The sequence below is a fragment of the Protopterus annectens genome, chromosome 8.part0, assembly GCF_019279795.1.
Source record: "Protopterus annectens isolate FY-2018-M chromosome 8.part0, PAN1.0, whole genome shotgun sequence".
Taxonomy (NCBI): domain Eukaryota; kingdom Metazoa; phylum Chordata; order Ceratodontiformes; family Protopteridae; genus Protopterus; species Protopterus annectens.
In genome coordinates this window covers 746,379,984-746,403,942 of record NC_056741.1, presented here as the reverse complement: position 1 = coordinate 746,403,942, position 23,959 = coordinate 746,379,984, and the positions used below count along the sequence as shown (strand labels likewise).

Below are 23,959 nucleotides of genomic sequence, written 5' to 3'. Positions count from 1 at the left end.
CTATGTAAAGTAGTAGTAATGTCTACAGTCCTTGTTGAATAACAATGTTCATAAATCCTTTTATTTCATTGCCGACTTGCTTTCCCTGTTTAAAAAACATAAACATTGTATATAAAGCATATAGCCTCTAGTACATGTAATAGTACTAAAGCTTTTGCTGACCCCATAGTTAATTTTTTTTAGCAGTGTCCATTTAATGGACATGCAATGTATCAAATTCATCAAACGCCAATTTGGACCACATTCAGGCATCTCTAAATGCCAGAAGTCTCGACAACAAATTGCCTAATCTTGAGGCAGTCTTGCATTTGAAATATATTCATGGTTTGTTTAATAAATTGCACTTGTTTTATCTGTAAAGAAAGTACTCCCTCTGCACTTAGTATTTGTGACTTACAATGCCTCCAGGCCTGATAGAAGTACAGTGGTGTCTCCTTATTTGTCAAGGATTGTATCACCTCCTGGCAGATTCCCAAAGACCAACAGACAAGACTCTCAGAATTCCAGGTCACTATAAATAAGACAAACTACCAACTGTTGCAGGTCACCCTCCATATACCAGGGTGAATGTGCTAGATTCATAGTTCATAGTTCATACTTTTGTACTAAACTAACTGCCCTTGCGAGCCATTTTAAGCCTAGCCAATTATCCGTTGTGAGACTCAAGCCCTGCACCTTGTGTTTGTAAGGCAAACACCTTAGCCATAAAGCCACCCTCCCAACCCCTGATTCTGAAAAGTATTTGCAGAACTCTGTATTAACAAGAACTCCATTATTTTGGGATACTTTAACTACCTCACAATTAAATGGAGCATCAATGCCTCCAATGTAGTATACAATCTTCAGTTTGTGGTACATGATAAAATAGCATGGGTCAAGGTCTCTTAACTCCTGTGCAGTGAAAGACTGCGTCTGTAAGTAATTTATTTGGCCTTTCTTATCTCCTTCACTATAGTCTGCATTCTAGGAGTTGGCAGAAGTCTAGGATGCATGCTAAGTATTTTACAACTACATTGTCTTCCTTTCCCACAAGGCCCTTTGGGAGCCACACAGATGGGTTCCTGCCAAAGTTTTGCTTCCTTAAATGCAGCTCAGGCAACAGCATAATGAATGTTTTCTCTATGTACTATCAGTCCTAATGAACTTTATGATCTCTCCCCGTTCACTTCCTACTTTACCGCTACTGAAGTTTGAACTAGAGAAGTCCATCTTAGCTTGGTCATACTTTACTGACTCAGTAGAGCAGAATTTCTTTTGCTGAAGCAATTAGAGGTCCATGGTTGAGTGGTGGTCCACTGCCCCCTCTTGTTTGTTCCAAAACTGGACACTCGAGCCAGGTCTAGCTTCTAATGTGGACATTAGGCTTCCTACAGTTCTGTTGGATTTCCTGTGCTTCTGGTGATGGTGCATAAGCTTTCCATTCATTTGGCCTGTGATATCAGTCAAAAAGCAATTCTCCTTCTAAGCAAATGCTCTTCTGTATTTTAAGTGTGCTCGTTGTATTTCAGATGCTTGTTTAAACTGGAATTGGCCTGCTCTGTGTTTAATTATCATCCCATTTCCTTGTTAGGCTTCTATCTTGATGGAGGGCAGATGTGGCTCAGTATTAGCTGGACAGGTTCATCTTCCATCCCTCTTCTAGGAAACCATCTCATAAAGGAGACCTGATCTTTTTGATAGCAGAATTGTCTATCTCTGTAATTGCACTTAGGCATATCTTGGAGCCTCACTTTCTGGAAACTGTTACCTCTCCAACTATTAGTAAGCAAACAGCCATAACCAATCTTTGAAGTGATTGAATTTCCATTGTGATCCACCTGGACTTTCTCCCAGTCAGTGGATACTAAGATGCTACTGAAATAATAAATTAATTTCCCTGCATTTTCCTAAAAGCCAGAAGGTGTGAATATTTTACAACTTTAATTTGAGCCATGCCAACGAAGCCAGAAGCTTTGGTTGTAGTTGCAGCTAGTTCTGTGCCAGAAGGTTTAATGCTAACTGCATCCCAGATTACTCAGGTTTGACTAGTGGTGAAGGAAGAAGCTGGATAGGTATGGGGCTGCTAGTGCTTGGCTTCATCCATCAGGAGAGTGAATGTTGGTGGAAACCCTTTGCACGTGCTCTACTGGGGAAATGCGCTGGATTTCATCGCTTGCAAGTAGGGTCTGTAGTGAACATTGCTTTTGCAGTACTGTAGTTAGTATCATGGATGCGTAGAAACCTGCACTTGCACTGGGTCAAGCATAGCAAGTAATGCACCATGCTTTGCAGTCATGAAGGGTGTTAGAACAAAGAAAAAAAATATCCCTGTCTCTCACCAACCCTCTCCCATTCCATGGGATGCTGGGGTTTGATAAAACAAATAGGCCAGTATAGCCTGTGGAGGGGAAACATAGGAGAAATAAATTGATTCCACTTGTGGAGGGTGAAACTGACCAGCTTTGCAATTCCTTTGCTTCTAGATAGGGAAGAGAAGCTGATTTACTGAGCAAATACCATGTAGTTAGTTAACTGTGCTGTCTCCTGTCATCGTTAGACTAATTGGCTGTTTTCCATTGTGAGGTAAAGATCATTCCATTAGAAACATCTGTATCTCCAGTACATGTTCCACAAAGTGTGAATGTACAGTGCTTGACCATTCCAAGGTCTTTGTACTACCTTGTTCATGTTAAGGGTTTTGATAATGGAAGTTACTATCAAATATCTTATTTCCTTTGCAATTTTTTCCTTCTTTATTTATGGAAGTAAAGTGGAGATGCTGGCAATAAGCATGCACTTTAACCCATACAGAAAGGAAGCCCATTCGGGGCTGTGGTGAGCATAGTTCTCACAAACATGGAAGTACTAAAAAGCATTTCATTGGGTGGGGCAAACTAAATAAATACCTTGTAAGTGAGGAGCTGCTGCAGGATCTCTTATTGAACATATGCTAATATGGCAAACACTCCCATATCTGCTTTTCCCTTTCCAATTGTTTGTATGTCAACACCATGCTAAATTAGTGAAAGTCTGTAGATGATTAACAATTTTGTGTATTTTGAGAATTGCCCTTTTATTTATTTGTGTGTGTGTGTGTGTGTGTGTGTGTGTGTGTGTGTGTGTGTGTATACAAATGTCAGTTTGTTAGCCAGGATAGTCTGTCAGAACTAAAGGCTCATTTTCAGCAGTCACTAGGAGAAAAAAAATCTAAAACAATTTACAGATTATATTTTACATATAAAACTGACATTATTACAACTCTTTCTGTTCAGTGAGACAAAAATGTGACATTAGCATTATGTATAGAAATATATTCATTTAAACACTAAGTAGATAGTATATATATAAAGAAAAGGATTGATTAGTTGAATCACAAAAGAGTAAAGATGAAGATTTACAGTGTGAGGAAGAGAAAGAAAATATAGGGAATTAAGAAGAGCTGCGATGTAGGACAGATGGTCATAGGAGAAAAAAATAAGTCAGTTAAGTAATGTATTTCATTATAAATTTAGATATAATGTAAATACTATGGATTTATAGCAGTATGTTTACTCTGATGTATGGTGCACGATTGCATTTTACAGGAAAAGGTTGTGAAAAGGCCATTTTTTTAATTGTGTGAAAATATATTTATATTTGTTTCCTTTATGATTTCCTGAGAGAGAGGCTATAAAGTGTAACTACATAAACCTAGTAAAGTGATTTTCTGTATTGGTAATTTGATTTGATAATGTGATCTGAGCTGTCTGCATAGCTGACTTATTCTGATTATGTTACTAACTGCATTACATTTATTGTTATTGCGTGCGGTATTATGTGGCATTTAAGCTGTGTTGTAATTAAATAATGAAGTGGCTATGGGTCTACATTATTTCCTCGAAAGACATCTCCATTGAATGGCTGTTCATCGATAACTACCCATCGAACAGCTGTTCCACGAATGTTGCAATCATTGAACTTCTTTCCTAGGGAAAGAAACTACTTGGCCACCAGAGCAACCGTAATATGAACTACATAATTTTACTCTCATGAAGGTGGAGGGACTTTGCCCCCCCACACCCCAAAATGTGGAGGGTAGTGCCCCTCACACCCCCCCTACTTATATATAGCAACTCCAAGATTGCACTACAGTGGGGGAAAAGGGCAAAATCACAATGCTGGCCACCTAGTTACGTTCCCAGGTAAAAACTTTGTAGTGATCCTTCACTGAATGCAGCATTCGGTGTAGTTGTGTCAGTGAATAGGGATACGATGGAGATGTCTTTCGAGGAAATAATACAGACCCATTGCTATCAAACCATTGTAATTCTTGTAGAGCTGTGCAATGATTAGTTTATTAGGAACATTGGTAGCAAACTTGGCAATTTTGTTATAGCATTTATTTCTAGCTTGTTTAGGAGAGTTTTCTGGATATTGGTAAGAATTTTAGGCAACAAACCCATCAGTTTAAGTAGATAGTAACTTTGTTGATTCCAGAGGCCTTCTGCAGTAGGTAGCTACTGATTTCCTGTTCTTACATCCTCCAGTTTAGTGCAATCCAGAATTTTCTCCAGCTCTCCTGCTTCTGGGTGGGTGCAACTCCAGCCAGAACATTTTATTATGTCACATGTGGAACTAGGATTGTGTGCCTAGCCCTACAGCATCCCACTGTTTTCTTCTGCTGGGGGCCTTCATTTCCCTCAGATTCCTGGCATGAGGAATCTGAGGCTCATAAGCTCCTTGTATCTGAGACAGACAAAACTAATTATGAGACTTTATCTGCCTTTACCTCCAATTCATATAACTGCTTCTTTGGAAATTGCTTAGGTTAATAAAGGCCACTGTGGGTTGGCTGGGCTTGTAGCTCCTCTGCCTTTCTCCCTGGAAACTTTCGGATCAGTATCTGAAGCAGAAGGATGTGGAATTTTGGGTCAACCCAACCCACAAAATGTCTATTATAGCATACATTTTTGAAGTTTGGAAACATCCAATTAAACTTCCTGTACTCCTAAGAAGTGTGCCCTCTATAAGGCTCTGGCAGAGTGGAATAACTTACTGAGAAACTATCACAGTACATATTTTTTTTACTCTAGCTTATCTCACACAAGCCACAACGCCTTTAGACCTCCCTGCCTTGTAAGGAGAAAAAGGCTTTAGACAAAATAGGTAAGAGGATGCTTTATATCATCTGGGACCTGTAATTAAGGGATCTAGCTGTCCAAGTTTGGGTCCTTCCATATGGACCTGGCTTTGTAAGAATTGTTAGACCTCACAAGCAAGATAGTTAGTGTGGCTTCTAGAACAGACATTCACACAGCCCATTGGAAAACTGACTGTGCTGTGAACAGCTGGCTCAGGAATGAGCCTGTACCAGCTGACATACTGAAGCCTTCCTCACTTAAGGATCAGTGGATGCATGCCATTCTAGATACCACCTGTTATCGTGATGAACACTTTGAGGTAGACTTCCAAGGATCAGTTTGAAAACTTCCAAAAGAGGAACTGTGTAGATTACTGTTGGGGGGAGGGTCTCTTAAACACTCTTCTAGCTTTTGTGTCTTTCTGTTTCATCCCACATAACAAAGGAGAAGGTCCCCATAGGATGGGAAGCCCTCCCCCCACAATATCAGGCAGTCTTGCATCCCCTGTCCTACCCATGACATCTTCAAAAAGGATGCCTGCCTGTCTCTACAGTCATAGTCCTGACTATTCCACAATGTCATGGAGTTCCATTTGTCTTGAGGCTGCACCAAACTAGAGAGTGATGAACTATGGAATTCATGACATGGTCACAGATGACCACATCCTAGCCCTCCATAGAAAAAGGTCAAGCAGTCTTTCCAGAGCTCCTGTTACAGGCCCAGAATCTACTTCACATAAGGGCAACAGAGCCTAGTATTTGTTAACAGAAAGCATAGGGTTTTATTTCTGAATTTTGCTTGTTCTGATGGGGATTAGAGTTCCCTCTCAGCTTGGACCTCAGCAACGTCAGCAAGCACATCTGGTACATCACATTGTAGGCAGAGACTTATCTGTCAAAATATCACAAAGAGGGAATGTAGAAAAAGAGGATTAGTAAAGTAGAAGTAAAAAAAATAGAAGTTGAAGTTATGGAGTGCCTGCAAAATTAAGGATTTGGTGTAGAATGTCTAGCATGGGTTACATCACAGCATGATGGGGTGAGTCCCCAAAGTAAGGAGAAGCAAGAAGATCAGGAGACATCTGAAGAAGAAATATGGATATGGAAAAGAAAACGAGATTTAATATGTTGTAATATTTATGCAAAGGAGAAAGCAAAACTAACCAATACAAAAAGAGCAGCACCAAAGATATTTGAAGATAAATGCAGGAAAAGGAATCCAGACATGGAAAACTTTACAATACAAAAAATAAGACAAGGAGGAAAAGTAGAAAACGAGATTAGTAATGGAGAAGTTAAAGAAAAGGAAAGTGAGGTTATAGAGTACCTGCGAAGTGAAGGATTCAGATTGAGTGTAGAAAATCTAATTCAGAAAGCACCACAATAGGATAGAGCAATGAATGTCCAAATTAAGGGGAAACCAGTGGAGCAGGAAGCAATTGGTCAGGTGCCATATGAAGATATTTTGGAGCCTTCCACAGGACACCAGTACAAATGTTCACTTTAAGCTAGACAGCAAGGAAAGGAACAGGAAACTGTGGAAACTCTGATGCAGTCAGTGTTGAGGAGTTGTATGCAAGGAGTTCGGAGCAACGGATGGCACAGGGTGAAATTGAAGAGAATGTGCCACAGGAAGATGCTATAGAACTTTCTAGAGAATGCCCACAGGAAATGGAAAACAAAAAAAAATGTGCCCTCAGTTTAGAAGAAAATGAGCTAAGAGAAGAGTTGCTTGATTTAATAGACATACATAGATATATTAAGATCAGTGAAAGAAATAGACTGCAGAAGGTCAATAAAACCCAAAAAGTCAGAAGTTTGATAAAACAAATGAACACAGTAATTAGGACTGTCCGTAGAGATCCATGCGATATAACAGAAGTAAATAGGATATATTACTGTGCATATAAATTAATAACTGATAAAGTTCTACTACAAGAACATAGGGTAGTGAAGGAAAGGAAGGGGAGAACTCGAATACCATCATGGAAGTATCAAATAGAGGAAACTATAAAGCAATTAAGACAAGAAGTGTCACTATCAGAAGAATATAGAAGAGGGAACAGATCAACAAAAATACTCAGAACGATAGATGTGAAAAAAGCAATGAGCAGTATTTGAACAGACCAGGAACTGTCATGCACTTTTGCAAATAAAATAAAAATCTCAGCACAGGCCGAAAAACTTAAAAGATACACAGATAAATAAATGTAAAGGAAAAGTACAAAATAAGAAATTTATTAATGACCCAAAAACGTTTTATAGAGAATTGGGAAACAAGGTAAAAGGAACTGAAAGACTGCCAAAAAAAAGAAGAAATAGATACATTTTGGTGAAGTTATCTATGAAGATCCTGTGGAACATAACAGAGATGCTAAATGGATAGAAGAAGTAAAAGAAAGAATAAGAAATTTAAAGGTACAGGATATGAAATGGGGTGAAGTAACAGCCATAGAGACTGAAACAAAGTTAAGAAAAGCCTCTAACTGGAAAACCCCTGGCCCAGATGCAGTACCTAACTTTTGGTTAAAAGTATTAACATCTTTCCACGAAAATTTAGCCATGAGTAAGAAATATTTTTGTGCACACCCTGAACAGACACCAACCTGGCTAACAACAGGAAAAACAATGCTCTTACTTAAGAGTGAACCTGCAAGCTACCCTAAAAATTATAGACTAATAACTTGCCTTCCGTATAAACTATACATGAGAATTGATGCCGACAGAGTTTATAGTCATTTAGAAGAAAACTCAATTATGTCAGTAGAACATCATCATCCTCTTTCAGCTGTTCCCATTAGGGGTCGCCACAGTAGATCACCTGTTTCCATTTCTTCCTGTCCTCTGCATCCTGCTCTGTCACACCAGCCACCTGCATGTCCTCTCTCACCACATCCATAAACCTTATCTTAGGCCTTCCTCTTTTCCTGTTTGTATGTCAGTAGAACCAAAAAGCAATAAAAGAAAGTCATGTGGAACAAAGGATCATTTGTTGTTAAATAAAGTAATAGTGGAGAACTGTAAAAAGGGGAAGAATATAAGTATGATATGGATTGACTACAAAAAAGCATGTGATAGTATCCCACATTAATGGATAAAAGAATGCTTAAAAATGTATAAGATACACCCTACACTGATTGACTACATTACAGTGACCATGAAACAGTGGCAGACCACTTTGCAATTAAGCCATGATAAAGGACAAATTATTATGCAAAGGATAAAAATTCAAAGGGGGATATTCCAGGGTGACTCTCTGTCACAGCTTAGGCCATGGCTATAATATGGCTCTGTGAAAAAAAAACAAAGTGTAAAGACTTCCCATCTTCTCTTTGTTGATATAAAACTGTACAGCTCATCAGATGCGGAACTGAAAACAGAACTGCAAATTGTCAAAACTTTTTCAGATGATGTAAGAATGTCATTTGGTTTTGATAAATGTGCAAAAGCAACCTTTAAAGCAGGAAAACTGCAGCGCCAGGAAAACATGAGTTTGGGACAAGAATGTGATGTAAAAGAACTTAAGCAAGAGAGAGTGAAGAAATATTTGGAAATTGATGAAAGATCAACAATAAAACATGAACAAATGTGAATAAAACTTAGTAAGGAATACTTAGACTTCAATTAATCCTGAAAACAGCGTTGACATCTAGGAACAAAATCTAAGCTATAAACCAAGTTGCTCTTCCTGTCCTAACTTACAGTTTTGGAGTCATTAACTGGCCCCAAAATGTGTTGGATCGATTAGATAGGAAAACCAAGAAGGATGCTTCATGCTCACCAAATGATTTATAAAAATCAGTGCATACCAAGATTATATATTCTCTATTCCGAAGGAGGGATGGGCCTCCTTGAAATCGATTACATGTATAGATCTGCAGTCATGGGAGTCCGCATATATCTGCTGACCTCAAAAGACCCAAACGTAGTGAAAGTTTTGAGATATGAGGAGAATAAATCTAAGATGACTTCTCTGCTTAATCTAGCAGAAGCATATCGGCATCAAGCAGGAATGGAAACTAAGCCAGAAGTAGATAAAAATCAGGAAGCAAGTGAATGTGCCAAAAACAAAAGAAAAAATATAAGGTGAAGGACCAAATGAGAAGGCAAAAAAATGTGGAAAATGCATAAATATAGTTGCAAGTGTTGAAAACTTCTGGGAGAACCTTGTGTTGATCAGGAACGAACGCAGGAATGGTTAAGGAGAGGTGAATTCAAACCAAGAGATGCAGTGTTAATATTGGCAGCCCAAGATCATGGGCTGCATACACGTTGGTTTACAAAGCCCATTGAACATGTGGGAGAAACAGACAAATGTAAGTTTTGTAAAACCGAATTGGAAACAGTCACACACCTCATTGCTGGTTGTGACATACTAATGGCAGAAGGATTGTATATTGAAAGGCATAATAATGTAGCAAGATTGTTGCACTGGGGATTGTGCAAACATTATGGTATTGAAGTGGCTAAAAAAGGGTCTATATCTGTTCTAGTTGAACACATTCCTTAATTTTTAACATGGTATTTTGTACAAAACTGTGCAGAGAAGCAAAAAATGTTTATATTTGTTTATATGTTATGTATTTTTAACTTCTCATATAGATAATTTCACGTATGGTTTTACTGTACCATATCTTTAAATGTGGAATGGAAGTTTGTAGTTGTCCAATCAGGTGTTTTTGAATGGTATATAAGGCAGCTGTTCAAATTATGTTTTATTCTGATGAAGTCTTTTGTATTGTCGAGACGAAAGCGCTAATTTAAAATACGGTGGAATGGTTCCAGTTTTGTGGTTATTCTTTGTTATTAACATAGTCAAAATGCACACTGGATTGGACTATGAGCTTCTTTCATCTGTTTATTCTGTATCCCACTAGCTCAAATGCATTTGAGCTTGTGAAGCTTGCAAACAGCTTTAAAAATATAAATCATCATGATTTTATGATTATCCACAGATAGTGTCAAGAAGCCCCTGAAGCGCATTTTAGCTAGAGGGAATACAGAAGTAAGTGTGTGTGTGTGTGTGCGTGTGTGTGTGTGTGTGTGTGTGTGTGTGTGTGTGTGTGTGTGTGTGTGTGTGTGTGTGTTTATATAACTCTGAAAGCAATCTCAGGAATGTTAGCCATTGACAAGGTCTTGTGCCGGTCAAACTATTATGTGCAATAAAAATTATGAGATACTTGCTCATAGTTATCTGTTTACAATGTCAACCAAATGGAGTATGTATCAGCTAGCTATTTTAACGTATCAGAAAATAAGTATGCAATAAATAAATGACTAAGCTGATAAAAACTGTAAAGAGTAATTTATAGTAGTATGTAGAAAAATAGTCTAACTTAATGTTATGTATGTTGCATGTGCTATATGTAATTTGTATGTGTTTAATTGTTGTCTCGGTATTGAGCATGATGCACGCAATTTCGTTTAGGTTACCCTTGCAGAGTCTAAATGACAATGATGTTCACTTTGACACACATGCACGCGCACACACACACACACACACACACACACACACACACACTGCATAGCTCTTAACTTTGTTCAAGAATCAGATACAAAGCCAAAACTTATGATGGTAACAAAGGCCAAAATCAGGGTCTGTTTTTAAACAGAATTGTTGCTTATTTAAACAAGTAAACAGAACAACAGGTTTTGCATCAACATGCATGTTCTAAGCAATAGGAAATATGAAACTTGAGTGTCTAGCATTATTAGCTGACTAATCATCAGTTGTTTATTTATTATTTATTTGCTTTTGTTAACCAGGAAAGTCCACTGGGCTAAAATGAGCCCATTTTCAGTGGAGGCCTGGGGATAAAAGCTCCAAAAACAATATATATAATAAAGAATTTGTTTAGAGAGTTAATAACAGCATTTAACAATATACAAGAGTCAAAACAGCATTTAACAATATACAAGAGTAATAATATAGGAGTCAGAGGTGACACAGTAACATAGGCAATGTATGGCTATATTTTATGGAAGACATGTATGCTTGGCAGGTATTCAATAGGACAGACAGATAATGATAATCTGCACTTACACAATTTTTGCACACCATGTGAGGCAGGGTGAGGCACACTGTGCTGTGATTGAGGGTGAGTGCACAATAGGGAGAGTGAAGTAGAGTGTGGGTATCTGAGAGACAAGTCAAGTTAGTAATCAGGTTACTAAGGAATTGGGGATTGTGCAAGGGCATAGCCAATGAGAGGAGAGATGTTGGTAGAGTGATTGTTTTGAATGACGGGACATTAGTTATAGTCCGTAGAGAAGGTGGAAGGGCATTGCAGAGTTTAGCGACAGTGAAAGAGTAAAGGTATTGGCCTACAGGGAGTTTAGGTCTCTTAACTTGGATAAGTGATTGATTTTCAGATCTTAGCGAATGGTTTGGTTGATAAAGAGTCAGAAGTGAAGCAAGGGCTGGACATTTGGAGGAATTATAGATGAATGTGTGTGCTGTGGCTAGTTGTATGTAAGTTAGGTGTTGTGGGAGTTCTAACCAGTTCAGGGATTGTAATGAGTGACAGTGGTGGGAGGAATATTTTGCTCTAGTAACAGATTTAGCAATTTTGTTATAGCAGCTCTCCATTTTAGTTTTTAATGAGGATTGGATGTTTGTCAGAATGCGGGCAACATAGAGGAGAGAAGGTAGGAGAAAAGTTTGGGTGCGTGTTTTTCTAGTAGAGTAGTTTAAAAAGTGCTTATGTCAGTAGAGGGTACCAAGTTTTTGGTGTGTTTTTTTGATGGTGTTGTGGATGTGTTGGTCAAAGGTTAAGTTGTCATCTAAGGTTATGCCAAGTAACTTGGTATGGGAAACTATCTCTAATTCAGTCTTGTTGGAGGAGAAAATGATGAAATCAGATTTATTAATGGTGGTACTTTTTTTGGGCGTAAAGAGCAAGAGTTTTGTTTTATTTGGGTTGAGGGCGAGGTGATTATTTGTCATCCAGGTTTCGGTAATAGAGAAAGCATTCTGGGTGATGGTCAGAAGTTCGGTTTCAGATTTACCAGAGCAGATAATAGTAGAATCATCCACGTATTGAACTACAGATGCATGACTGAGAGTGGAGTGAAAGTCATTAATAAAAATACTGAACAGGAGGGAGCCTAAGATGGATCCTTGGGGAACTCTGGTAGAAGTAATGAGAAAAGGAGAGAGAGTGCAACCATTTGGTGGATTGCTGTCTGTGAGGTAACTGGTGAACCAGTTAAGGATAGGTGTGGACAAGCCTAGGTGTGAGAGCTTAGAAAGGAGGCGAGGATGGGAGATGGTTTTGAAAGTTTTAGAGAGATCAAGAGAGAGTGTGGAGACAAGTTTACCATCATTGCGGCTGTGGTTAACAGTGTCTAGGAAGGATAGGAGAGCAGTTGTAGTACTATGGCCAGGGCGGAAGCCATGCTGAGTTGTGGAAAGTAGTTGGTTTTGAGATAAGTAATCCATGAGTTGAATTTGAATACATTTTTCCATTATTTTAGAAATAGGAGATAGAATGGCTATAGGGCGGAAATTTGAGATGTCTGAATTATTACCGCCTTTGTGTAAGGGTATGATATAAGCTTTCTTCCAAATGGATGGTACATAGGCCTCTTGGATAGATCTATTTATGAGAATGCTTATGGGGTAGCTGATGGATTTGGCTGACATTTGAAGGTATTCTGGGGGTAAACTGTCTGGGACAGTGCTACCGGGTTTGAGATTTAGCAGGAGTTTAGAAATAGTGGAAGTGGGAATGTGAGAGAAGGAGAAAGACTGGTGGGAAGGCTTTTCTGGGGTATGGTATGTAGAAGTGGGGTTGCTGTTGTGAGTAGCTGTAGGAAAGGTGGAAGCAAGTTTGAATATAGTGTCTATAAAGCAGGAGTTGAAAAGGGTAGCTAGTTCAGCAGGAGTTTTGTCAGGGTTTGGGCAAGGATGGCTTTTGGTGCCAGGGTTTAATAGAGTGGAGACTGAATTCCAGAACTGTTTTGGGTTATAGTTGTGTTTGTTTTGGAGATGGAAGTAGTACTGTTTTTTTATCATTAATAACTAGACTCTTTACTTGATTACGGAGTTGTTTGAAAAGCTGGAGATCTATGGGGTTTTTACTATTGTGCCATTTTTTCCATGCTCAGTCTCTAGTATTCATAAGTTTTTTGTTTCTCTAGAAAGCCAGATTGCATGATTTGCTTTTATTCTCTTAATTCGTTTAACTGGGATACATGTGCAATGCTTCTGTGATGCATTTTATATTGGTCAGACCACCAGAATGCCAGAAGAACAAATAATTGCACATTTAAGAGCCTTTAATTATACAATGCAACATAATGCTTAGTATAAGCACACATTACAACATCAGAGTGCTATTTTTTCGTAATTGCTATTTTTTCATAATAAGACTATTTAAATCTTATGACATAAAAACTGTATAGAATGTGCACATTTATTAGATAAAAAAAAAAAAAGATTCTGGATTATAAATATTGGAGCATTATTTTTCCAGGACTGACTGAGCACTATTAAGTTAATTCTGGTGAAGATGCCACATTGTGGTATTAGGTACTTAACAAAAAAAATACAGTGTGCAGAATGAAAATACAAATGTCCATGTTGTTGTGTGTACTGTCTATGTTCACATGTAATGAATACCTGAAGAGATTTGATATTTTCCATGTAATACATTTTTAAAACAAGCTGTTTTTATTATTTTTATTTTATTTTAATTTGTACAAGCAGTTTACTGTATGAATTTATAAGTTTGATAAGTGATTGTTGGTATTTTTTTAATCTTTGGATTACACGATTTCTTTTTGATGACTTAAGGAGCATGACATCATGGTTTTATTTTGACACTGAAGAAGCAAAACTGGTATATCCTATGACCTGCAGTACTGTTTCCAATAAAAATTATATATTTTCACATTTGTTCCCATACAGATTTTTTTTGTGGATGATTTTCTGTTTTATACTATGTGCACTAGACATTGAGCATGGTGGTTCCAGGTGGAGAGGTGTGTGTGTGTGTGTGTGTGTGTGTGTGTGTGTGTGTGTGTGTGTGTGTGTGTGTGTGTGTGTACACATACACACACACACATATATATATATATATATATATGGTTATACATTTCCTAGCTGTCTCCTGTACTAAATGCAATCTTTTGACTAGCATTTCCATGGTATTACATTGGGATAATACGGCTAGGCTTAAAATGACCTCCAGGTTGATAACCTAGTAATCTCCTATGATCCTATGATTTACATCTGAGAGGTATAAGCAGTTTCATCATCAGTCTTTGTTTAAAAAATTGATCTTTGCTTCTAGTTGTCTGACGTAGTGAATTCACCCTACAATCTGGGGAGCAAACTCTTCAGAAATAACTTCTGCCGAGGTTTTGGAAAAGGGGATAAGAGTTGATACTTCCAGCTGCTCTGACTTTCTTTCATGATTTTCTCTTAATGCAAGAATTTTAGCTCACTCATATGTTAAGACCATTGATGTGCAATTTAAATCATGACTCAGTATAGGAGAAGGCTAAGAGTATTTAGGGCTTCTTGTGCCCAATTACATGTGGCAGAGGGGTTAGGATAATGGAGCACATTGTGCCCAGCTGTAGAAGTGGCATGGATGCCCATCTGTAGATGGTAAAATGTCAGGGAATGCCAGTACTGAAGGGTAAGAGAAAAGTACAGAGGAGGTGATGTTTACACATGAGGGGTATACGCAGTTCCCATAGTTTATGTTTGGGTACTGCAACAAGCAGTACACAATTTACAAGAGCTCTGGGTCATTCATACTTATAATACAAGGGTTATAATCTTTGAAATGTATGGCTAGGTTACAAGAGATCCTCACAGCTGAATGTCCTAGTAATTACCTATAAATCCATAATAATGGATGTTATGTGATCCTATCTCACCTACATTCAATACTGATGGGCTCGGCTCCGACTCGGCACGCTATGCTATAGAGCGAGGCCTCTTATTGGCTGAGCTATTTCTTATCCCAGGATGCACCGCCACTAATCCCCCAGATCTCGTTTGCCGCTTACAAACTAAGACGTGGTCTCAACTTGGCTGGGCTAAGTACTACTTTATTTAGGCTTTTCCTGTCAGGAATTTGCTTGTTTTGAACCCAAAAGCTGTTTTAACAGCTATTGTTGTGATACGAGTGTGTATTGGATATATTTGTTGAGGAATTTGTGTTTTTCGTTAAGGGAAGGTTTCCCGTTTTAGTTAGAGGGGCCTTCCCCTTTTGCTATTTGCTATTCTAGCGTTTTATTTGTGGGTCAAGTACCCGTTTAAGTTAGAGGGTCTTGACCCTCCCTTTCTGTGTTTTTGTGCAACTGTATTGTTGTTTATATAAAAAAAAAAAAAAAAAAAAAAAAAAAAAACTTTATATTTTTTTTTTGAACTTTAAACTGCTAGTTTTTGGTGTATTATCTATCTTTAGACATGTCCAAAGAGCATAGACCCTCCGGGTTTAAAAAGTGCGCGAGGTGTGGTTATAAGATGTCCATAATGGACAACCACTCCTCGTGCGTTTATTGTTTAGGCGCCAAGCACCTACAAGAGTCATGTAGCGTGTGTCACGCCTTTTCATCAAGAGTCCTCCAGGAGAGGAAGAACAAATTAATCCTAAAAGGTTTGATAAAGCCATCCTTCGAGGAGGCTTTATCTTCCTCTTCCTCTCCTTCAAAAAAGAAAAAAGCGTTTGCTCCGACCAGTCTGTCGGAACCGACTGCCAAAAAACCTAGGCAGGCTTCTCCATCGGCTCCACGGACTTCGGAGCCGAGGGCGGAACGGTCTGCCTCGATGCCTCCAGTCTCGACCCCTCTGGTTTCGGAGCCGAGGACTGGGGCATCGAGAGGCGGGTCACCTTCATCGGCTCCACTGGTATTGGAGCCGATAAGGGTTGCCGGCTCAGACTCTTCCCCTTCGGCGCCGAAGTCCTCATCGGCACCGAGGGAAATTGTTTTGAAATCTCCCTCGGAACCGATAGTGATACAATCCATTCGGAGCCGGTCCCCTAGCCCTATGGAGCCGATGGAGACATCGGTTCGGACCCGATCGGTGTCATCTAGATCCTCCAAGATGTCTGATTCGGACATCGACAGGGTGCTCCTAAGACTCTTCTAGTCTCCGGTGTTTCAAAAGCTAGTTTCGGCTCCAGCCCATTCAGCTTCGGAGCCGATGGTCCACCCTGCTTCTTTGGTTCCTCCTCCAACAGCCTCGGCACCGTTGGTGCTGGTGGAACCGATGGGGGTTTTAGGGTTGGGCCCGACCCTTACTCTAACTCCGGCTCTTGAGTCGGAGTTCGGTACACGGACTTCTTCTGTCGGCCCCGGGGGGGATGCTTCGGGACTGATGTTTTCGGTCCCAAGCCTTCCTCTTGGCGCGTCGGCTGCGGGAGTGCCGTCCACCGTCGTGGCCACGGAGATGGGACCCTCCCAGGATTCTGGTGGTCCCGCCTTCAGGGCTATGAGGAGTGCGTTAGCCAAATCATCTTTGGCTACCTCCACGGTCTCCCCAGCTCCTTCCCTGCATACCGAGACTGGGTCTTTGGCAGTCCCCCTGTCCTTAGACAGCGGAGCCCCGGGGCCTGAGGTTACCCCCACTGGGGTTTCCCCCCCTCCGGGAGGTCCTTCCGAAGCTTCTTCGGAAGAACCCCCCAGGAAAAGATCATGCAAGAGGAAGCACGTCGACTCCCCTGATGAGTCTCTTACATCAGACACTGATCTCGATGATGCAGAGGGGTCCCCTAAGTCGTCCTCGGATGATGTCTCCTTTGCAGACATCCTGGAAGCCCTTAAACAACAAGGGGGCTGGCAATCCAAACCCCCTTCTGCTGATGAGTCGGTGTTCCTTAAGGCCTTCGGGGCTCAGCCCTCCGCCTCCTGGGTGTCTCCGCCCTTCGATGAGCTCTTGGACTTGATCTGTCGAAGGGCATGGGAACACCCAGACTCTGTGGAACCGGTGCCTGCTCGTCCTAATAAATTCCTCTCAGCACCCCCGGAAAAAGAGTTCCTGACTAAAGGTGTGGCTGTAGATGCTTTGGTGGTGGCATCTGCTACCCAGCAAGATGTAGCAGAGGCTTTGACGTCCGTCTATCCTCCTAATAAGGAGTCTAGGAGCATGGATTGGTACGGTAAGCGCACCCTAAGTTCAGCGGCCTTTACATTAAGGTCCTTGAACTATCTCACGCACTTTACCAGATTTCAGAGGGATCTGATCAAAGAACTTTCCGATACCCTCTTGGGTAACCTGCCTGAGGAGCTGGCCCAGACCGTTGGCTCTCAGCTGGCTACACTGTCGTCCATTTCAAACTCGTCCATGAGGCTCATTTCTTATGCGGCCGAAGGGGCGAGTAGAGTGGCGGGTACAGGCATTGCTCTACGGAGACAAGCCTGGCTCCGCCTGTGTCATTTTGCGGAGGCCTTTAAATCTTCCTTTGCCGACGCCCCCTTTGATGGGTCCTCCTTGTTTGGACCCAAGGTAAAGGACACATTGACCCGCTGCGAGCAAGAAGGTAAGACTCTGACTGTCAGGGGCACGATTTTCCACTCCCTTTCGGCCTTACCCCAAGGCTAAAAGAGGAGGGGAAATGTGGTTCCGTAGATCTCAGAAGTCTTACCCCTCACAGCAGGATGATCCCCCTTCCAGAGGCAAGGGAGGGGGAAATTCTTCTGGAAGACGCCGTCCCAGAGGCGGCAGAGGCCCTCGCAACACTGGAGACCGCGAGTCCTTTCGTGGCTCTTCAGCCTTTCACAGTCCCTGAGGGATTGCCCGACTGTGCAGCTCCGGAGCCAGTCGGGGATCGTCAAGCACCTAAAAGCCTGGGAAGGTATCACTCAGGACCGATGGGTGCTTCGAATTATCGCCGGAGGTTACACCATCCCTTTCTCTCACTCTCCACCTCAGTCCAAAAAAATCCCGGACCCGCCACCCAGTCAACGGGAAACTGCAGCCTCAGAAGTTTCAAAGCTGCTGCAAAAAAGAGTCATCCAACTGGTCCCCGCAGACCAGATCGGATTAGGGACTTACTCAAGATTCTTTTTGGTGCCAAAAGACCGGGACTTGAGACCCATTTTGGATCTCAGCATTCTAAACCGTTCAGTCAAAAGTCCAAGTTCGAATAGTCACCCTACAAACCATTCTCCCATTGCTGGAGAAAGGTGTTTGGATGTGCTCCATAGATCTCAAGGACGCTTATTACCATATCATGGTACATCAAGCGTCCAGGAGACATCTGCGCTTCAGCATAGGAGGCAGTCATTTTCAGTTCCGCGCTGCCCTTTGGTCTCACCACAGCCCCCAGGGTGTTCACCAAATGTTTGGCGGTCGTGACTGCTCACCTGAGAAGTCTAGGATTCCAGGTGTTTCCGTATCTAGACGACTGGCTCCTAACTGCCACCTCCAAGCATCTACTATTGCGGAGCCTACAAGCCACTATATCACTGGGCAATTCCCTTGGAATCACCTTTAATTGGCCAAAGTCTGTGTTGCTGCCATCTCAACGCATAAGATTCATAGGGGTAGAGATGGACTCAAACCGAATGCGGGTCTATCTACCTACAGACAGAATACAAACCATACAGGCTCAAGTTCAAGCCTTACTTCCCAGATCCAAAGCCCCAGCCAGAATGGTCCTGCAGCTATTGGGATCCATGTCCGCCACGGTTCTTCTAGTCCCCCTGGCAAGGTTGCACATGAGAATTCTCCAGTGGCTTCTTTCAGCTCAGTGGTCCTTTCAGGAACTCCCTCTCAGTCACCTCATATGGATCACGGAAACCTGCAAACGGGACCTTCGCTGGTGGCTAGTGCCCTCCAATTTGGATCAGGGACGACCCTTTGTTCCACCTCCTCCTGCGGCCACTTTGACCACGGACGCCTCCCAGATGGGGTGGGGGCATTCCCTGGGCAGGTCAGTCCAAGGCAAATGGCACCCAGAAGAGACCCTACTTCATATCAACATCCTAGAAATGAGGGCGGTGCTTCTGTCCCTTCAAGCCCTTCACGATTACCTCCCTCAGGGCGTAATTGCCGTTCACTCAGACAACATGTCAGTTGTCTGGTACCTGAACAAACAGGGAGGGACCAGATCCTATCCTCTTTGCAGAGAGGCCATGAGAGTCTGGGAATGGGCAGTGTCGACCAAACGCTTTCTAGTGGCTACTCATATCCCGGGCAAGTCCAATGTGATAGCCGACAGACTGAGCAGAACCATCCTCTCTCCTCACGAATGGTCTCTGAACATGACAGTTGCAAATCAGATTTTCAGCAAATGGGGAGTTCCGTGTTGCAACCTCTTCGCGACTCCACTGAATGCGAAGTGCAAAAAGTTCTTCTCCCTAACCCCGGCTCCGGGGAAGAGCCCCATGGACGCACTAGCCCGTCCTTGGCCCACCGGCTTGCTTTATGCCTTCCCCCCAGTTCCTCTCCTTCCCAGGGTGATCCAAAAGGCATCTCTCTTGGGGAGCAAAATGATCTTAGTTGCTCCTTACTGGCCTCGTCAAGTATGGTTTCCCTACCTTCGGAAATATGCTCTGGAAGGTCCATGGTTCCTGGATCAGATCCCAGACCTTTTGGTTCATCAGTTGGGACTATTCCACCAGTCCCTACACACCTTAAAATTGACGGCTTGGCTCCTCCTCTTCCGACTATAGTCAGGAGTCATACATTGGATCCAGAAGTTGTACACATCTTATCTTCGGCCCACAAGTCTGCTACAAAGAAATTGTATTCTAGCAAATGGAAAAGATTTGCTATTTGGGCTCAACTCCGGGGCCTGGATCCCATCACTATTCCCGTATCAGAAGTACTGAAATTTCTAACTTCTCTTTTCAATCAAGGCTCTTCAGTCTCTACCATCAAGGTTCAATTGGCAGCTATTTCCAATTTTCACGAATCTATAAACCCACCTTTAATGAGCAACAGATTGTGTAAGACCTTCTTGAAAGGTGCTGCGCTTTTAAGACCTCCTATTCCTCATCCTGCTCCTCCATGGGATCTCAATGTGGTGTTACGTGCCTTAACTTCCTTCCCCTTCGAACCGGCAGCGACATGTGATTTAAAATTTCTATCGTGGAAGACTGCCTTTCTGGTGGCGATTACTTCTGCCAGAAGGGTTTCAGAGCTTCAAGCTTTGTCTGTAAAACCTCCGTACTTGGTTTTTCACAAAGACAGAGTATCTCTCAGGCCAAATCCTTCCTTTGTCCCTAAAGTTTGTTCCAGTTTCTGCCTACAACAATCATTAGAACTTCCAGTCTTCTTTCCGAAGTATTCCAACAAAGCGGAATTCATATTCCACACATTAGATGTCCACAGACAGTTGCGTTTTTATTTAGATAGGACCAAACAAACAAGGAAAACAGATCAGTTGTTTGTATCCTTTGCAGACAATAAATTGGGCAAAGCCGTCACAAAGGTCACTATTGCCAAATGGATCAGGGACTGTATTACTCAAGCTTATTCTTATTCTAACAAAGAGCTTACCACCTCTGTCAAAGCTCATTCTACAAGGGCTATGGCTACTTCGATAGCATTTCATTCTAAGCTTGCCATTAGTGACATTTGTGCTGCTACTTGGTCTTCCCGCACACTTTCATTTCCCACTACAAATTGGATGTGGCATCTAGAGGACGAGCTTCATTTGGTTCCACAGTGCTCAGGAGTGTTTTCCAATGAGCCACCCAGGATTTAGGTGCTAGGACGCTGTCCCATCAGTATTGAATGTAGGCGAGATAGGATCACATAACATCTTTTAGTTATGTACTTACCATAACTTTAGATGTTTGGGATCCATCTCACATTCTAATAACCCACCCTCCTTCCCCCTTCCTTGGAGATCAGAGGATATCAGAAGGTCCGAATCCTGTTGTTTCATCTTGAAACATCTAACAATGTTATATAAACAAGTTGTGCATGTGTGCATGAATGCGGACAAACAAGATCTGGGGGATTAGTGGTGGTGCATCCTGGGATAAGAAATAGCTCAGCCAATAAGAGGCCTCGCTCTATAGCATAGCGTGCCGAGTCGCAGCCGAGGGATCGGCTCCGAGCCCATCAGTATTGAATGTAGGCGAGATGGATCCCAAACATCTAAAGTTATGGTAAGTACATAACTAAAAGTTCAGCCATTATGCATTTAGCGTTGTCAAAATGATGCTCATCAGTATGCAACAGTGATTAAACTTGCACCATGTAAATAAAGTCATAATAAAGTGCCCATCCACTTGGAATATATTAAAGCATTGCTAAGTAGTAATCATAATTTCTCACATAGTTAGGATGTGAAAAGCGTGAATCAAGAAAGGGATATATATTGTCTGCTACACATACAACTTTTGTAATGTAGCACTTTTGAATTTTTTGACTTCCAACAGGACAAGCCATTTAGAAAAAAAGTAAACAAATGAGGGATTACTGCATTCATTTCTATTTGCCATTTAGCTCATACTTTCTTATTTCATTAACCACAAAACTTATAATCACAATAGCTGCAGTTCCACTCCCTTACAAACCAGCATTCTGCATTAGAGCTAGATTGATTTTTTATTCATGTTCTTCTGTGTTTTCTACCTTACTTTCTGGCTGTTTGTGACAAAACTGTTCTAATACTGTTACTTTGACTTTCAGGTTCTAAGTGATATGAAGGCAGCTCGTTACATTAATGGCATTGCTGTCCACTGGTATATGGATGAGTTTGCTCCTGCTGGTATTACATTGAGCACAACACACAAGTTGTTTCCTGAATACTATTTATTTGCTACAGAGGCTTGCACTGGTTTCCTTCTGTATGGGAAAGGGGTGCAATTGGGATCCTGGGAGAGAGGGAACCAGTACAGTGAAGACATCATTAAGGTAAGAAAGGGGTTTGCATTCAAAGAATCATTTATAGTTTATTGCACAACCTCTGAAATGAGAGGCTTGCCAGCTACTGTGAAAGCCTGCAGTACAGTGGTTGTTTCCTTTCATATTGCTCTAAAACTGCTGGCTTGCTTCATTTGACTTTATGGGGAGGAATTTTATCTGAACTTACCATGCTGAAGGAGGGGTGGTAAAAAGAGCTCTTCTAGACTACAGTCAGTATTCAGAAATCTTTGCACACTGCAGGCAATAGCTCAAAACCATTATATTACAGCATACGTATGGCATGGTCCTTTTCTTTTTTATGTGTTCTGTAGCTAGTATCTAAATTGCCTAGCCACATAGATTGTAGAAGTTAACCGGTAAGATGATGGCTTAAATTATTCTGATTTTTTGTTTTACTTTAAGAACATGTTTCTGTTGTTATAATGATTGTCTGAGTGCCAAAAATGCATGTACTATCTGAATGAAAATGGGTTGGGGTGCTGCCAGACCTGTTAAGGACTTTTGTTTTTAGTTTTCATGTGGCCTCTGCATTTATTAGAGGAGACATCTGTCAAAGAGAGCACTCTTAAAAGTTTGTACATGCCATTTTGTTTTTACAGTTATTATAGACCAATTACCCTTATTTCTTTACTCATAAAAGTTATAAAGTTCTAGCTTTAGTTTTAGTTAGTTATAACATTTTTTAATAAAGATAACTTCATATGGTAAATTCTCGGAAGCTAGTAACCTGACTTATAGAAAGCAGCTAGACTTCACAAAACAGATGTCTTGCTGGTCCAGATTGTCATATCACAGCTTTGATAACTGGGGAAGCTCAAGGGGAAACAGTTCACACTAATTTGGGGGAGCTCTTTGTTGAGATGTCGGTAACCAGTGGGGTGTTGCAGGACTCACTATCATCACAATCTTGTTTGCATATTTAGACCTAATTTATCCAGGAGAGATGAGAACATAATCAGTACTAAATTTCTTATTTTTGTTAAATCTCTGAGTTGCAAGTGCAAGAATTTTCACTGTCCGAGATCTGACAATAAAGAATTGCACAATGACCTGACAGTATTCTTGTTAAGTTTGTAAATTTTAAGGTACTAAGCAGGCCATTATTGAACCTTTCTGTAGTTGTAATCAGTGATTTAATCAATAGGCTGTAAATATTGTGTATTTAGCAACTCATCCCCTACTCAGTATTACAACTGGAAAAGTATCCCTGTGATATATTAGATGCTGTAACAGATAACAAAAGGTAACAATTGAAATGTCACAGGTAAACAAAATGGCTTGCAGAACAAGCACAGAATCTGGTGTAGAGAAGAAACAGAGGTGGAGACGGTTAAAATGCGGTAGCCTTGTGTTTGGAGTAAAGGAAATTAAAAGAATTGTGTGATGCAGAAAATGTGGCATTGAAGAGAACACATTTGAATCTTGTTAGCAACCCATATGGCTACATAGCTCCAGACCTAACTTCTTGACTACAGACTGTAGTCTTAAGATGTTTTATATGTGAAATTGTTGATTGCATTTTTTTAGGATCTGAACAATTATGTGACAGGGTGGACAGACTGGAACATTGCCCTAGACTTGAAAGGAGGACCAACCTGGGTGGAGAATTATGTAGACAGCCCTGTAATTGTGGATACAGCTAAAGACACATTCTACAAACAGCCAATGTTTTACCACTTGGCCCACTTCAGGTAAGCAGAAAGAGAAAAATGGAGGGTCTTTGCAGACAGTGAATGTCAGAACATACCACCTCTCCCAAAAATAGCTTGGTATACCTTATAGTTTTGAAGATGTTTTCCTTGTAATGCACAGCTCTATAATGCAGCTCTGTTCATTAAGTTCCCATACATGGCCAGTAATTTGTATATGCCTTTTTCCTTTTCAAACATGCAACAAATGTTTGGAATAAAAAAAGCATTTTTACATAAAAGAGAAATTATAAAATATTTAATTTTTCCAAATGTCTTGGGTTTGTAATACTGTGATGGGAATGGACCTCCTTCTAAATCAGGGTA

General features: G+C 41.0%; 1 protein-coding gene across 1 annotated transcript in view; it reads left to right on the top strand.

The window, feature by feature from the left end:
* The window catches only part of GBA (glucosylceramidase beta), a 502,181-nt gene that overhangs the window by 264,211 nt on the left and 214,011 nt on the right, over window positions 1–23,959 (top strand). Inside the window, exons 8-9 of the mRNA XM_044079308.1 lie at window positions 21,708–21,932; window positions 23,472–23,635. Coding sequence (XP_043935243.1) covers window positions 21,708–21,932; window positions 23,472–23,635 — 389 coding nt within the window. The remainder of the gene's footprint in view (window positions 1–21,707; window positions 21,933–23,471; window positions 23,636–23,959) is intronic.